Source organism: Pogoniulus pusillus, chromosome 38, assembly GCF_015220805.1.
Source record: "Pogoniulus pusillus isolate bPogPus1 chromosome 38, bPogPus1.pri, whole genome shotgun sequence".
In the NCBI taxonomy this organism is placed as follows: domain Eukaryota; kingdom Metazoa; phylum Chordata; class Aves; order Piciformes; family Lybiidae; genus Pogoniulus; species Pogoniulus pusillus.
In genome coordinates, this window is record NC_087301.1 from 7,742,164 (window position 1) to 7,758,427 (window position 16,264).

At 56.6% G+C, this 16,264-nt stretch overlaps 2 protein-coding genes across 2 annotated transcripts in view; one reads left to right on the plus strand and one right to left on the minus strand.

The window, feature by feature from the left end:
- ATP12A (ATPase H+/K+ transporting non-gastric alpha2 subunit) overlaps positions 1 to 1,677 on the minus strand; it is a 95,749-nt gene extending 94,072 nt beyond the window's left edge. The window contains exon 1 of the mRNA XM_064173102.1: positions 1,419 to 1,677. Within this exon, the coding sequence (XP_064029172.1) occupies positions 1,419 to 1,677 (259 nt within the window). The remainder of the gene's footprint in view (positions 1 to 1,418) is intronic.
- A 241-nt stretch (positions 1,678 to 1,918) lies between these two features.
- On the plus strand, positions 1,919 to 14,296 carry SCN3B (sodium voltage-gated channel beta subunit 3). The gene is made up of 6 exons (XM_064173380.1): positions 1,919 to 2,381; positions 4,475 to 4,638; positions 7,965 to 8,190; positions 10,939 to 11,077; positions 12,061 to 12,148; positions 14,000 to 14,296. Exons 1-5 carry the CDS (start codon positions 2,327 to 2,329, stop codon positions 12,122 to 12,124), a joined length of 648 nt encoding a protein of 215 aa, XP_064029450.1. The 5' UTR covers positions 1,919 to 2,326; the 3' UTR covers positions 12,125 to 12,148; positions 14,000 to 14,296.
- Positions 14,297 to 16,264: the final 1,968 nt, after the last annotated feature.

Consider the following 16,264-nt stretch of genomic DNA (forward strand, 5'->3'; position numbering starts at 1 on the left):
TGGTGGAGTAATCATCCCTGGAAGTGTTAAAGAGGAGGCTGCATGAGGCACTTAGTGCCAGGGGTTAGTTAATCAGAAGGGTTAGTTGCTAGGTTGGACTTGATGATTCTAGAGGCCTCTTCCAACCTGCTTGATTCTGTGATAGCCAGAACCTGAAAGGGGGCTACAAGAAAGCTGGGAAGGGACTTTGGACAAGGGCTTGTAATGATGGGATGAGAGACAGTGGCTTTGAGCTGGAAGAGAGGAGATTGAGACTGGAGAGGAGGAAGAAACTCTTTAGAGTGAGGGTGGGGAGAGACTGGCACAGGTTGCCCAGGGAGGTTATGGCTGTGGGACTGCAAGACAGACTGTCCTGTGGCTGGGGGGGAGAGCAGAAAAGCACCACCTCAGCTGCTACACTGCAGAAACCAGCCTGAGTCTGCTCACCCTCCCAGCCATGCTGAGTGCCTGTGAGACACTGGCACAGGTTGCCCAGGGAGGCTGTGGGTGTCCCCTCCCTGGAGGTGTTCAGGCCAGGCTGGGTGGGGGAAGCCTTGAGCAGCCTTTGCTGGTGGGAGGTGTCTCTGCCCATGGCAGGCAGGCTGGAATTGGATGGTCTTGAAGGTCCCTTCCAACCCATCCTGTTCCATGGCTCTGTGATGAATGGCTTCTGAGAGGGGACCTGGAGGTGTGTTCGTGGTGTCTGTAGGCCACTGACTTGCAAGCTGTCCGTCTGCATAGCCCCACCTGGCTCCTGGAGGCAGATGAAATGGGTGATTGCTTTGGCTGCTGTGCTGGTGGGAGGCACCCAGAGAAGCCTGGCAGTGAGCACAGCCTGATGGCCTGCGTGCAGTGGCTGCTGGGGCTTTGCTCCATCCCTGCTTCTGGGCTGCAAAGGGTTCAGGGGCCACAGCCAGGCAGGAACAGGGCAGAGGAACCTGTCTGGTGAGAAGAATGAAGCAGGGCAAGGAGGATGTCCTCAGCTAGGAATTGCTTGGAGCAGCAGAGGCTGAGGCGGAGGCAGTTGTGCTGCGAGTGGCTGCTGGCAGCTGCTGCCTGCAGCTTGCTGATGCAGACAGGATTAGATGTCTAGGAAAAGTGCTGCCTTTGTTCTCTGCTGCTTCACTCAGGCACCCTAGGGACCAGACTGCCCGTGGGTGCCTCCATGCCAGGCAGTGCTGGGAGGCTACATGGCAGTGCCCAGCAGCAGCGGTGCTGTGCCCAGCTCAGAGTCGGGTACTGGAGGGCTGGAAGCTCTCTGGTGGCCGCGGATCCCCCTGTCTGGGGGGGAGGTGTCTCACTCTTGCTCAGGGGCTGCTCCCCGGTGGGGCTGGGCAGGTTCAGCTCGGCAGATTTGCGCTGCTCGCCGAGCAGCTGCTCTCGGAAGCGGCAGCACGGACCAAGCCCTGCTGTTTTTTCCCCTCTCTATCCACAGTGACCTTCAAAGTTGGAGGAGCCCTTGCGGGCACGGTGGCCCCGGTCCAAGAGGAGAAAGCCCAGCCTGCTGCTGGCATTAAACTCCTGGGAATCAGGCTGGAACATGAGGACAGAGGATTTCCCAGTACTGCCAACTGTGACCTTCAGAGCGGTGCAAGCGCCAGCATTAAACTCATTACAGGAGAGGCCTTTCGGTGACCCCGCAGGCACAGCTCCCCCTGCTCTCCCTCCGGCTCTCTTTCGGAGGAGCGATGCCCGCATCCCCTCCCCGCCTCCCCCAGCCCGGCTGCCAGCTCCGTGCGGCCAGGGCGGGGCGGATGCCCGCTGCCTGCCCAAGGCACCGAGCCGAGCGGCGGGCAGGGGCCGGGGACCCCGAGCCCAGGGCTCCTTCTGGGCGGCCGCCGGGGCCAGGGGAGGGAAGGAGGGAGGCAGGGAGGCAGGGAGGGAGGCGGCCGCGCATGCCTGCCGCCGGCCGTGCCCCCCGCCCGGGCTAGGCTGGGCTCCGCGCAGACGTCGGCGGCCGCGCACGGCAGGGAGCTGCGCCCCCGCGCAGGATGCGCGCTGCCCCCGGCCGGGCCGCGGAACAAAGAGGAGCTGCCGCCCGCCGCCGCCTCCCGGCCCCGGGCTGAGCCGCGGCGCTGCCCGCAGCCACCTGCTGCTGCCGCCGGCACCTCCCTGCGCAGAGCGGGGCGCGGAGCTGTCCGCGGCCCTGTCCCTGGTGCTGCCGCCCAGCCCTGCCCTGCCCTGCCCGCGCCTCGGAGCCCTGCCCGCCGCCCACCCGCCGCTCCCGGAGCCCTGCCGGCGGCGCGGCCCCGGGCACCCTGTTGCGCTGGGTGCGGAGCCGGCAGCGGGAGGAGAACGGCGCCTGCCGAGGGAGCCCCTGCCCAGCCTGAGATCCGCGCCCGGAACAATGGCTGCGCTGCCGAGGCTGCTCGCTGCCTCTTCGGCCGCCTTGGTGCTCTGGGGTAGGTGCTTCCCTTCCCTCCTGCCTTCAGCCAGGGTCTCTGCCGAGGCAGCCGCTTGCACCTTGCAGGAGGCTCCTTTGGGGACCCGCTTCGGGATGCTTCTTCGAAGCACCGCTGTCCCCGGCCGGGCTGCCTTCGGGCTGCCCCGGGGAGCAGCCAGCCTGCCAAGGGGCTTTTATGTGTGCAAGAGGGGCAGGGAATGGGTTTCTCGGAGTTGCTAGGAGCGTGATGGAGTTAATAAGAGCAGGGCAGGTCCGTTAGCACCGAGCAGGCACCGGGCACCAGGCGTGTGCTGTCATACGCATGCAAGTTCCCCTCTGTTTCCTGTTTGCTCTTGGGCTGAAATGTGCAATGTAATTTAGCGTGGGGGCTTGCCTGGGGGAGGATGTGCAAAGCCTGAGCTGCTTTTTCCGTGCAGCCTGGATCACCTGGAGCAAATCGTGCTAGCAGCAGTACAGCTTCTCCTCCGTGCCCAAGAAGAGGTTGGGTTGGTGGTGCTGCTGCAGCTGCCTGGGCTGTGCACGTACCACGGCTCTGTGTGTGGGTGCACATCTGCCTCTAGCTACCTCATTGAGCTGGAGTAAAGCTCCATCCAGGAGCTGCTCTCTTCCTTCTCCTGGCGAGCTGGTGCTGCACATGGAGCCTGGGAGGGTTGGCATCTGACTGGGCTGCGTGGTGCTAGCCTTGTAGTGCGGCAGGATTGGCACCTGGCTCTTTCCAGGATTGGCCTTGGAGGAGTGGCTGAGGGAGCTGGAGGTGTTCAGCCTGGAGAAGAGGAGGCTGAGAGGAGACTCATTGCTCTCTGCAACTCTCTGAAAGGAGGTTGGGGTGAGGTGGGGCATGGACTCTTCTCACTCGTGTCAGGTGATAGGATGAAAGGAAATGACCTGAAATTGTGTCCAGGAACGTTTTGGTTGGAGATGAGGAACAATTTCTTTGCTGCAAGAGTGGTCAGGGCTTGGCACAGGCTGCCCAGGGAGGTGGTGGAGTCTCCATGCCTGGAGGTGTTGAAGAAACCTGTAGCCATGGCACTTGGGGACAGGCTTTGGTGGCCACAGGGTTGGTTTCACTGAAGGTTAGGCTCAAAGATCTTTGGAGTCTCTTCCAGCTGAAAGAGTTCTGCGATTCCACGATGCTCCAGTGCTCAACAGAGGGGGTTAATGGCATCTGAGAGGCTGGGGAGGAGGGAGCAGCCAGCAGAGTCAGCATCTCCAGTGAGCTCAACTCTGGGCTTTGGAGTCTGATTTGGACAGGCAGAACCCAGTATTGTTTAGCCCAGGGGACAACTGTCAGCAGGGATTTAGTCTGAGCTGTGGTGCTGAAGCATCCCTGTCCTCATCAAGTGTGTAGCTCCACAGACAATGATTTTTGTCACTGGCTTGGGGGGGGGGGGGGGGGGGGGGGAAGCAGCCTTTCAGAGTTGCCAGTGGTGGCACAGAGCTGATTGGAAGCGTTTTGAACAGCAGTGCTTGCACAATCAATAACTCCTCCTGCTGCCAAATTTACTCTGCTCCAAGCCCCCAAGTTCCCACTGCTGCTAGAGACAGGAAGGGTGAACAAACCAGAAAGAACCTTTCTGGAACAGAAAGGTTCCAAACCAGCTGGTTTGGAGCACACAGCTGGAGTAAACCTCTAGTAAAGCACCAGTAAAGCACCCAGCCCTTTTAGCTTGGCAGAAAGAGTGAGCTGTTCCTCCACACTTACTCTGGGCTTCCTCTCACACCAAGTTGTAACTGCTCTTACAAGAGAGGCATGCACAGCACGCATGGGAGAGGCTGAGCAATGCCTCTAAAGAGCATTAATTAGTGTGTGGGGGGAAAGAACTCCAAGCTGTGGCAAAGCAGAGGTGAATCTGCGTGGAGTGATCACCCTCTGTTAATTACTGTGAATTATTTATAGCTCAGAGAGAGGAGCTTGGTAAAATCTGACATTGGAGAGGGATTTGTTGTCAGAGGGTGCTAGGAATGAACCAAATGGTTTGGTGGGGGGGGGGGGGGGGGATGTGGATGTGATGGTAAATGCTTGGGGGGGTGGGTAGCTGCTGGCTCTCTAACTCTGCCTTATGCTTCTTCCCTGCTGCTCCTTCTCCCCAGCTGGGTTTTGTTCTGCGGTGTGCGTGGAGGTCCCGTCAGAGACAGAGGCTGTCCAAGGAAAGGACATGAAGCTACTCTGCATCTCCTGCATGAAGAGGGAAGAGGTCACAGCCACCACGATGGTGGAGTGGTACTACAGGCCAGAGGGTGGACAAAATGAGCTTGTATGTATGTTTGGTAGCTGAGCTCTTGTTGCCATAGGCCTTGCTGTGAAGCACAGTCTGGTGAACTCCTGTGGGAGAAGCCAAAAGGTATCTATGAGAGTGTGAGTAGGTCCTGCAGCAGGACCCCCGAGGAAGAGTGTAGAAGGGAAAGAGAGGGACCCAAATGTGCACCAAAGCTTTCTGCCACCTTCTTGTTCAAAGCCTATAGAAATGCCCAGCAAGGAGATGAGGTGAGCTTGGAGTTCAGCTCTGAGCTGCACATCACCATCGACACCTGCAGGGGCCACAGCAGCAGTTTGGGGCAGGAACTGAAGTGTCCTTTCCTTGCATGCTGGTGTCCACGTTTGGGCTCAGCACAGACTCACAGCAGGAAAACTCAGAATCTGTTGTGGGCTTCCTGGTGCTCAGGACATGAGTGTCCCTTTCCAGCTCTGTCCCTTGAAGGCATAAAGTCTAATAAGCAAGGAAATCAAGAAGGGAGACAAGTGTGGAGTGATAACAGGGACCTGTGGCCAAGCCTCCCTTCTTAGGACACTTCTGAATCCCAGAGCTGTTCTTTGGAGGTTCACTTGGGCTCCAGTGAATCTGCAGGACAGGTCTGAGTTCTTTTTTGCCTCAGTGGTACCCTGACTGGGGGAGGATCTCTGTGAATTGTTTTGGATCCCTGTCAGGAAAAGGGGAAAACTGTTTCCAGAGTGAATCAAACCATCATGCAGGTGGGGGGCAGCTGGAATGGTGCCATGGAGAGGCTGAGTGCACATATTCCTTCCTGGCTACCTGAGAACGAAGCTCCAGGTCAGTGGCTGCATTTCACCACAGTCAAGCAGGCCCCAGCAAGGTGACAAATATTCTCCTTCTGTCTGTGAACTAAAGGCACCACGCAAAGGAATGAGGTGGGAATTGCCTTTTGGTGCCCTGGGGGAGCCATTTGCCAGTGGCAGCCCAAGGAATGCTGAGGGAAGTGAGCTGAGGGGAAGCAGCTCTGTGATGGGGACTGTGGTCAGCCAGCAGAGCGCTGTGAGAGCCACCCCAGCAGCTCTCTTCTTCTGGGCTACCATTCTCATGCTGTCCTACAACACTTCCACTTGACTTGATCATCCCTGGGCTTCCCAAAACTGACTGCATCTATTCTGTGGCTCCTTCTCAAGATGATCTTAGGTGCAGTGACCAAGAGGCAAGACACAAAGCCCTCAGGATCCCAACCTTTAGTTCCTGCGTCGTTGTGCAGATGTGGTTCTGCTTTCCTGTGCCTGATTTTTCTCTCTCTCTCTGATGGAGATAGTTCATTTTCCTGTCTCTTAAAGAGCAGCCCGAGGTTTTGAGGCAAAGGGTGACAGGATATGAACAGCTGCTGCTCTGAGGCAGCTGTAGCCCAGGACACACCTGTGTGTGGCTAGAGGATGATGCTGTTCCTTGCGTGTGCTCTGGTCCAGGAGGCAGACATTAACCAGAAGACCTCTTCCCATTTGTGGCAGTTTGGGAACTTCCTGCCCCTCTTTCCCTTCCCTAAATTCACCAAACTAACTCACCCAGCTGGAAGTTAAGGGATGAAGCTGTATTCACAGCCTGGCAGGATTTTCAAGCATATATATATACACAATATATACAGGTAAGTGCAGCTGTATGCAGTGAGGGAGCTGGGGCTGGGAGCTTGGAGCAGAGGAGCCTGAGAGGTGACCTCAGCAATGGTGATAAAGATGTGCAGGTGAGTGGCAGGAGGCTGGAGCCAGGCTCTGCTCTGCTGGGGGATGCCCAATGCCAGCACAAGGGGAAGCTGAGGCAGAGGAAGTGCCATGGAATCAGGAGGAGGAATTTTCTCCCTGTGAGGGTGACAGAGCCCTGGCACAGGCTGCCTAGGGGGGCTGTGGAGTCTGCCAGCTCTGGAGATATTGAACACCCCCACCTGGATGTGCTCCTGTGTGATCTGGTATAGGTGACCCTGCTCTGGCAGGGGTTGCACTGGCTGAGCTTTGGAGGTCCCTTCCAGCCCCTGACACTCTGTGACTCTACACAAGTTAAAAGTAATACAGAAATACAACCTCCACCCCCCAAACAGCAGAACCAACCCCTCAAGCCAACTCCCCTCTTTCTTCCACCCCTCTCAGAATCTCTTACATGCAAGGAGTGAGAATGTGAGAAACCAGATAAGGAATTAGAAGCAGATTAGTTTGGGTTGCACAGGTCCAGGTAGAAGAATCAGAGAAGCAGGCAGCAGCCAGACAGAGACTGAGTGACTCCAGATTCTGTTTCTTGTTTCTTATATCTCTCAGCAGAGCAAATGAGTGATGCAGACATGGCTGTGACCTGTGGCTCTTGTTTCCTTGTCACAGACAAGTAGTCTAATCTCTCTCATTAAAGCTGTTCTTAGTGCCATAGTCTTGTTGACTGCACAGGGCTGGGTGACAGGGACCTGGACAGGCTGCAGAGGTGGGCACAAGCCAAGCTCAGGAGGTTCAACAAGACCAAGGGCAAGGTCCTGCAGCTGGGTTGGGGCAATGCCAAGCACAAATCCAGGCTGGGCAGTGCCAGGCTGGAGAGCAGCCCTGAGGACAGGGACTTGAGGATGCTGCTGGAGGAGAAGCTCAGCAGGAGCCAGCAGTGTGCACTTGCAGCCCAGAGAGCCAAGCAGAGCCTGGGCTGCAGCAGCAGCAGTGTGGCCAGCAGGGCCAGGGAGGGGATTCTCCCCCTCTGCTCTGCTCTGCTGAGAGCCTACCTGGAGTGCTGCATCCAGCTCTGGAGCCCCTGGGACAAGAGGGCTGTGGAGATGCTGGAGAGTGTCCAGAGCAGGGCCAGGAGGATGCTGAGAGGCTGCAGCAGCTCTGCTGTGAGCACAGCCTGAAAGAGTTGGGGCTGTGCAGGCTGGAGCAGAGGAGGCTCCCAGGGGACCTTCTTGTGGCCTGCCAGGATCTGAAGGGGGCTCCAAAAAAGCTGGGGAGGGACTTTTGAGGGTGTGAGGGAGTGGCAGGAGTGGGGGGGATGGAGCAAGGCTGGAGGTGGGGAGAGTGAGGCTGGAGGTGAGGAGGAAGTTGTTGAGCAGGAGAGTGGTGAGAGGCTGGAATGGGTTGCCCAGGGAGGTGGTTGAGGCCCCATGGCTGGAGGTGTTTGAGGCCAGGCTGGCTGAGGCTGTGTGCAGCCTGCTCTAGGGTAGGGTGTCCCTGGGCATGGCAGGGAGGTTGGCACTGCCTGCTCCTTGTGCTCCCTTCCAGCCCTGCCCGATTCTGCGCTAGGTTGAACAGGACGATCTCAGAGATCACTTCCCACCTGGTTGTCTCTAGGATTCTCTGACTCCAGCTAACCTCACACCAGCTCCCCCTTTCCCCTCGCAGATCTACCAGCACAAGAACACAAACCAGGAGCTGCCAAGCCGCTTCAGTGGTCGGCTGCAGTGGAATGGGAGCAAGGACATGCAGGATGTGTCCATCACGGTGGTGAACGTCACCCTGAACGACTCCGGCGTCTACACCTGCAACATCACCCGCGAGTTCGAGTTCGAGATCCACAGACCCCTCTTCAAGAGCTCCAGGACCATCCACCTCACCGTGGTGGAGGAGGGTATGGAGGCCTTGGCTGTGCCCTGCTGTTGCCAGCCACAGGGGGAGGGTAGTTTCTTGTTGTGACGTAGGAGAATGGGAGCCTGAGCTGCCAGATGCTTGTGGCTGTGTTTGGCGGCGGGGAGAGGAGGAAAGACCTGCTGAGAGAGGTGGGGTTGTGAGGCTTGGGGAGGAGGAATGGGCTGCCCAGGGAGGTGGTGGAGGCACCATCCCTGGGGGTGTTCAAGAAAAGACTGGATGAGGCACTTAGTGCCATGGTCTGGTTGACTGGATAGGGCTGGGTGCTAGGTTGGACTGGATGATCTTGGAGGTCTCTTCCAACTTGGTTGATTCTATGATCAGCATGGAGCAGGACTTAGAGGGATGTGGGGTTAGGTCTGGAGAAGAGGAGGCTGAAGGGAGACCTTATCAGCATGGAGCAGGGCATAAAGGGATGTGGGGTTGTTAGGTTTGGAGAAGAGGAGGATGAAGTGAGACCTTATCGGCATGGAGCAGGACTTAGAGGGATGTGAGGTTAGGTCTGGAGAAGAGGAGGCTGAAGGGAGACCTTATCAGCATGGAGCAGGACTTAGAGGGATGTGAGATTAGGTCTGGAGAAGAGGAGGCTGAAGGGAGACCTTATCAGCATGGAGCAGGGCATAAAGGGATGTGGGGTTGTTAGGTTTGGAGAAGAGGAGGCTGAAGGGAGACCTTATCAGCATGGAGCAGGACTTAGAGGGATGTGAGATTAGGTCTGGAGAAGAGGAGGCTGAAGGGAGACCTTATCAGCATGGAGCAGGGCATAAAGGGATGTGGGGTTGTTAGGTTTGGAGAAGAGGAGGCTGAAGGGAGACCTTATCAGCATGGAGCAGGACTTAGAGGGATGTGGGATTGTTAGGCTTGGAGAAGAGGAGGCTGAAGGGAGACCTTATCAGCATGGAGCAGGGCATAAAGGGATGTGGGGTTGTTAGGTCTGGAGAAGAGGAGGCTGAAGGGAGACCTTATCAGCATGGAGCAGGACTTAGAGGGATGTGGGATTGTTAGGCTTGGAGAAGAGGAGGCTGAAGGGAGACCTTATCAGCATGGAGCAGGACAGAAAGGGATGTGGGGTTGCTAGGCTTTGTGAAGAGGAGGCTGAAGGGAGACCTTATCAGCATGGAGCAGGACATTAAGGGTGGCTCACAGGAGGATGGAGACTGCCTTTGTACAAGGAGACCCATGGGAAAGATAAAGGGTGATGGGGACAAGTTACTGCTGGGGCCATTCCCATTGGCCTCCAGAGGCAAGAAGGCTGAAGACCTTATCAGCATGGAGCAGGGCATAAAGAGTGGCTAGCAGGAGGATGGAGACTGCCTTTGTAGAAGGAGTCCCATGGGAAAGACAAGGGGTGATGGGGACAAGTTCCCAGGCTCACAGGATGTTAGGGGTCGGAAGGGACCCAAGGAGATCATCCAGTCCAACCCCCTGCCAGAGCAGGACAATCCTAACACAGATCAGGGTGGCTAGCAGGAGGATGGAGATTGCCTTTGTAGAAGGAGTCCCATGGGAAAGACAAGGGGTGATGGGGACAAGTTACTGCTGGGGACACCCCCATTGCACTGCAGAGGACAATTTTCCCCCACGAAGCAGTCAGACACTGGAATCACCTCCCAGGGGCAGCAGTGGGTTCCCCTACAGTGGGCAGTGTGAAGCCTCAGCTTGCCAGGGAGCTGAGCCAGCTCACTGCAACCCTACTGCCACCTAGAAAAGCTGGACCAGAAGGTCCTCGAGTGGGGTCGAGTTCCAACCTGGCGTGCTGGGATCCTGTGACTTTGTTTGCTGCCTGCAGCCTCTTTTGTAGGCTCAGATTGGTTTCTGCGTGGCTGTGGGAAGGTGTAGTGAGCTTTGCAGGCTGGGACAGCAGCTGGCAGCAGCTGGGCAGGCACAGGAAGCAGACAGAGGGTTCTGTTTCCTCCATTCAGAGCCCTGCCTGTGCTACAGCACAGCCTTTGCCATGGTACCCACAGCTCTTCTCCCTCCCTTCCACCCCCTCCCTCTTGGAACAGCTTATTCTCCATTCTGATAGCAGCTTCTTGCTCCCCCCTCTCCCAGTCCCTCCTCCTCTTAGCACTGCCTCTTGGGTTTGCTCAGTTCAGTGCTGAAGCCCTGGCTCGTTAGGGAGCAGGGGACAGTGGGCTGCTCTCCTCCGAGGAGAGCAAGAGCTTTCAGCCCTCCTCCTGCTCTGCTCTGCCTTCCCTTCCCCACAAGCAGCTCTGTGCTCTTAATCTCTTTCAACCCCCTGGCAGCACAGCACAGTTAAGTTACACCAGCGAGTAAGATGCACAAAGAACACAGTGTGAGGATGAGATGGGCTAGTGGTGAGCAATCTGTACCAACGTGTGGGTGGCAGGGGGTGCCAGGCACATGCCAGCCTGTGCCTGTGTGATTCTGCTGGGAACAGGCAGTGGGGTTGCTGCTGGTCTGCCTTGGAACGATTTGGGTTGGAAGGGACCCTTAAAGATCATCCAGTTCCAACCCTCCTGCCGTGGGCAAGGACACCTCCTGCTAGATCAGGTTGCTCAAGACCTCATCCAACCTGGTCCTGAACACCTCCAGGGAGGTTGTGGAGCATCCACAGCCTCCCTGGGCGACCTGTTGCAGCTTGGCATCCTGTTAGCAGCTTCACTCCTCTGCCCCCTGGCAGGGTGGGTCAGGGAGGGTGATGCGGGGGTGGGAAGTGGCAGTGGAGCTGCCGTGGTCCTGGCCAGAGATCATTTTGCTTTCTCAACAGCTGGAGAAGACTTCACCTCAGTCATCTCTGAAATTATGATGTATATCCTGCTGGTCTTCCTCACCCTCTGGCTGCTGATTGAAATGGTTTACTGCTACAGGAAAGTCTCCAAGGCAGAGGAGGCTGCCCAGGAGAATGCGTAAGTGTGAGACCTCTCAGGCAGGAGCTGCTCTCTGGGGGCTCTTCAGGTGTCCAGATCCAACTGCAGGAAGCCTGAACGTTGCTGTTGCACATTTCCAGCTCTGTCTGAATCCACTGCACTGTGCAGGAGCACCAAAGGAGACCCTGGCACCACGCAGGGCCAGGGTGGCTGAGGTGCTCCAGAGTAGCCTGGTTTGAGCTGCTCTCCAGGAAGGTTTCTCTTCAGAGCTCTGACTCACAGATGCAGCTGACACAGTTCTGGTTTTTATGCTGAGCCCTTCCCACCTTCCTGCTCCTGTGGCCTGGGCAAGGATGTTCTTTGTTCACAGTGGAAGGCTGCTTGTGTAAGGAAGGCTCAGAGTCTGCCCCTGGCTGTGCCAGCACCTTCTAGAGGTGACATTTGGCACCATAGAGATTCAGAGTCAGGGGATGGGTGGGATTGGAAGGGACCTTAAAGCTCATCCAGTTCCAATGCCCTGCCATGGGCAGGGACACCTCCCACCAGCCCAGGTGGCTCAAACTCTCATCCAACCTGGATTCATCCAACACCTCCAGGGAGGGGACATCCACAGCCTCCCTGGGTGTCTCCCCGTCCTCACGCTCAACGGTTTCCTCCTCCTCTTCACTCTCAATCTCTCATGTCCCAGCTCAAAGACATTCTCCCTTCTGCTGTCACTCCCAGCCCTTGTCCAAAGTCCCTCCCCAGCATTCCTGGAGCCCCTTCAGGAAATTGAAGGCTGCCCTAAGGTCTCCCTGGAGCCTTCTCTTCTCCATGCTCCAACTTTTCCAGCCTGCCCCCAGCCCTCTGATTATCAACATGGCCTCCTCTGGCCTTAGACACCTCCAGGGAGGGGACATCCACAGCCTCTCTGGGCTATTTGTGCCAAGTGGCTCACAGGCATTGAAGATGAAGAGACTCAAACTGGGGTTTGCAGTGCAGCAGCTGAGGTGATGCTCTCCTCCTTCCCCCCTCCACTACAGGACAGACTACCTGGCAATCCCATCAGAAAACAAGGAAAACTGTGCTGTGCCTGTGGAGGAATAGCAGAGAGGAGCCAGTGGCACCAAGGTAGGCACTGAGGGAACAGCCAAGCTGCTTGCAGCCTTGCTGTGGAGTGTTGGGGGTTTGTGGGGGGCTGGAGAAAAGGCAGATGGGAGCCTGCTGGAGTGGGGCTGTGCCCTTCCTTCTCCAGGGGCCTCAGAAGCAGTGTCTTTGGGTGCTGAGTGTGCTCCTAGCACTTTGGAGCCCCAAAGTGGCTTGGAGACTTTTCAGCTGTGCTGTCATTGCTCCTCCTTTGCCTGTGCTTGTAGAGGTGGCAATAGTGACTGTCCCCTGCAGAGAGGGAGCTGTGCTCTGGAGGAATAGGAGGGCACTGTCAGAGAGTCTCAGGATGGTTTGGGTTGGAAGGGACCTTCAATACCATCCAGTTCCAACCTTCCTGCCATGGGCAGGGACACCTCTCACCAGTATAGGTTGCTCAAGGCTTCATCCAACCTGGGCTTGAACACCTCCAGGGAGGTTGTGGAGCACAGAAGCACCCAATGTGATCAAAGATCACATTGGGTGCTTCTGTGCTCCACAACCTCCCTGGAGGTGTTCAGGGATTCTGTGCCCCACAACCTCCCCTGGGCAACCTATGCCAGTCTCTCCCCACCCTCACTCTAAACAATTTCTTCCTCATCTCCACTCTCTCTGTGGAATGAGGTCTCCAAAACCTTTTCCAGTGTCTCACCACCTTCACAGTAAAGAGCTTCCTCCTTATGTCCAATCTAAACCTCCCCCTGCTTTAGTTTCAAGCCACTGTCCCTTATCCTGTCACCTTATGGAGCAGTCACTGTGCCCTGCAGGTGGGGAGCTGTGCTCAGGAGGAGTGGAAGGGCTCTGCCTCCAAAGGAAGCATCTGCTGGGAAGGACTTTGTGTGCAAAAGATCAAAGCCTACCTAGTTTAAAGGCTTCCTCTCATCCTGCCAACCTCATGACATTCAAAAGGCCAAGTGGAAGGTCCTGCACCTGGGTGGGTGCAATCCCAAGCACAGCTCCAGGCTGGGTGGGGAATGGCTGAGAGCAGCCCTGAGGAACAGGACCTGGGGGTCTGGGGTGAGGAAAAGCTCAACAGGAGCCTGCAGTGTGAGTGCAGCCCAGACACAAGCCTGTGCTGGGCTACAGCCAGAGCAGTGTGGGCACAGGGCAAGGGAGGGGATTCTGCCCCTGGGCTCTGCTCTCCTCACACCCCACCTGCAGTCCTGGGGGCAGTTCTGCAGCCCCCAGCACAAGCAGCACATGGAAGTGTTGGAGCCAGTGCAGAGGAGGCCACTAAGATGCTGAGAGGGCTGCAGCAGCTCTGCTCTGAGCACAGGCTGAGAGAGTTGGGGCTGTGCAGCCTGCAGAGGAGAAGGCTTGGAGGAGAGCTTGGAGTGGCCTTGCAGGAGCTGCAGGGGGCTGCAGGAGGGCTGGGGAGGGACTGTTGAGAAGGTCTGGGAATGAGAGGAGGAGGAGGAATGGGTTTGAAGTGGCAGAGGGGAGATGGAAACTGGATGTGAGGAAGGAGTGAGGGTGGTGAGAGACTGGCACAGGTTGAGGATGGTGAGAGACTGGCACAGGTTGAGGGTGGTGAGAGACTGGTAGAGGTTGCCCAGGGAGGTTGTGGAGCACAGAAGCACAGAATGGGATCAAAGATCCCATTCTGTGCTTCTGTGCTCCACAACCTCCCTGAAGGTGTTGAGGACCAGGTTGGATGAGTCCTTGAGCAACCTCTTCCAGTGGGAGCTGTCCCTGCCTATGGCATGATGTTGGCACTGGCTGAGCTTTGAGCTCCTTTCCAACCTAACCCATTCTGTGGTCCTGTGCTAATGGCAGCACAATCCTCACCTCAGCAAGCTCAGCTGCCTCATGCTCCAAGAGGAATTCTCTCCCTTGCAGGGGCTCTGAAGACAGAAGGAGCTCATCACTGCCAGCCAGGTTCGAGGGGGAGCTCTGCAGCGCCGGGAGGAGCCGCGGGGAAGTGTAAATCCTCTCCCGTTTGCCTTGGACTCTGTACAGCCTTGACCTTGGCCTCACGACTCCATCCTGAGCTGCCAGCCCAATTTGCTGAAGGACTCCTCTTTTGAAGCATGTTGAGCAAAGGGCAAAGGGGGTGTGGGCAGCTCAGCTCCTTCCCAAGGGCTCAGGCCCATCCTCACCTTTAATCCCTCTGTAAATGTTAAGTGTCACTTCTTAGCTGCTGTCACCCCCCCCTGTGTTTGCTGACCACACCAGCTCTGCAGTGCAGAGGGGCAGGGCATGGGTGGCATCTCACTCTGACCTGCAGGGCTGGCAAGGAGGTCATCTGCAGGTGATGTTCCCCCCCACAAGTTGCAACCCAAGCAGCCTTATCTGCTATGGGACAGGAGGACTTTGGTTTGTTAGTGGTTGCTTGGGTTAGGTCACTCTGGACTTTGGGCTGCCCTTGCACACAGGCAGGGCAGGGTGAGGACTGCCAGGTTGGTCCCAGTGGGTAGTAGGATGAGTCCCTGGGCCAAGCTCAGACTTGCTCCTGAAGGAGGGAACTGAGAATGCAGATCATGGAATCACAGAAGCATGGAAGCATGGAATGGTCTGGGTTGGAAGAGACCTCCACAGCTCACCCAGCCCAACCCCCTCTGCACTCAGCAGGGACAACCTCAACTAGACCAGGTTGAAACAGGAGGACTTTGTTAGTGGTTGCTTGGGTTAAGTCACTCTGGATTTTGGTCTGCCCTTGCACACAGGCAGGGTAGGATGAGGACTGCCAGGTTGGTCACAGTGTGTAGTAGGATGATGTAGATGGTCTGGGTTGGAAGAGACCTCCACAGCTCACCCAGTCCAACCCCCTCTGCATGGACTCCTCAGTTAGGGCAGATTGAAACAGGAAGACTTTGGTTTGTTAGTGGATGCTTGGGTTAGGTCACTCTGGACTTTGGTCTGCCCTTGCACACAGGCAGGGTAGGGTGAGGACTGCCAGGTGTTAGAGCTGGTCCCAGTGGGTAGTAGGATGAGTCCCTGTGCCATGCTCAGACTTGCTCCTGAATGAGGGAACTCAGAATGCAGATCATGGAATCATAGAAGCATGGAATGGTCTGGGTTGGAAGAGACCTCCACAGCTCACCCAGCCCAAACCCCTCAGCACTCAGCATGGACATCCTCATTTAGGTCAGGTTGAAACAGGAAGACTTTGATTTGTTAGTGGTTGCTTGGCTTAAGTCACTCTGGACTTTGGTCTGCCCTTGCACGCAGGCAGGGTAGGGTGAGGGCTGCCAGGTGTTAGAGCTGGTCCCAGTGGGTAGTAGGATGAGTCCCTGTGCCAAGCTCAGACTTGCTCCTGAAGGAGGGAATTGAGAATGCAGATCATGGAATCATAGAAGCATGGAAGCATGGAATGGTCTGGGTTGGAAGAGACCTCCACAGCTCACCCAGCCCAACCCACTCTGCACTCAGCATGGACATCCTCAACTTGATCAGGTTCTGTGCTCCACAACCTCCCTGGGCACTGTGCCAGAATTGGTCCCAGTGGGTAGTAGGATGAGTCCCTGTGCCATGCTCAGACTTGCTCCTGAAGGAGGGAACTGAGAATCACAGAATGGCTTAGGATGGAAGGGACCTCAAAGCTCAGCCAGTTCCAATCCCCCTGCCATAGGCAGGGGCACCTCCCACTGGAACAAGTTGCTCATCCAACCTGGCCTTAAACATCTCCAGGGAGGTTGTGGAGCACAGAAGCACCCAATGTGATCAAAGATCACATTGGGTGCTTCTGTGCTCCACAACCTCCCTGGGCAACCTGTGCCAGTGTCTCACCACCCTCAACCCGTGCCAGTGTCTCACCACCCTCACTCTAAAGAACCTTTTCCTAACATCCAGTTTGAATCTCCCAATGCAGACCATAGAATGAGCTGGGTTGGAAGGGACCTCCACAGCTCACCCAGTCCAACCCCCTCTGCACTCAGCATGGACATCCTCAGTTAGGTCAGGTTGAAACAGGAGGACTTTGATTTGTTAGTGGTTGCTTGGCTTAAGTCATTTTAGTCTTTGGGCTGTCCTTGCACACAGGCAGGGTAGGGTGAGGGCTGCCAGGTGTTAGAGCTGGTCCCAGTGGGTAGTAGGATGAGTCCCTGTGCCAAGCTCAGGCTTGCTCCTGAAGGAGGGTACTGAGAATTCAGATCATGGAATCAT

What these genes read in the sequence shown, in the direction of transcription:
- SCN3B (XM_064173380.1), top strand. Translation starts at nt 2,327, where the DNA reads ATGGCTGCGCTGCCGAGGCTGCTCGCTGCCTCTTCGGCCGCCTTGGTG. An exon ending in AGGGTGGACAAAATGAGCTT is followed by an intron (nt 4,639 to 7,964) that starts GTATGTATGTTT and finishes TTCCCCTCGCAG; the next exon opens with ATCTACCAGCACAAGAACAC. An exon ending in CCTCACCGTGGTGGAGGAGG is followed by an intron (nt 8,191 to 10,938) that starts GTATGGAGGCCT and finishes CTTTCTCAACAG; the next exon opens with CTGGAGAAGACTTCACCTCA.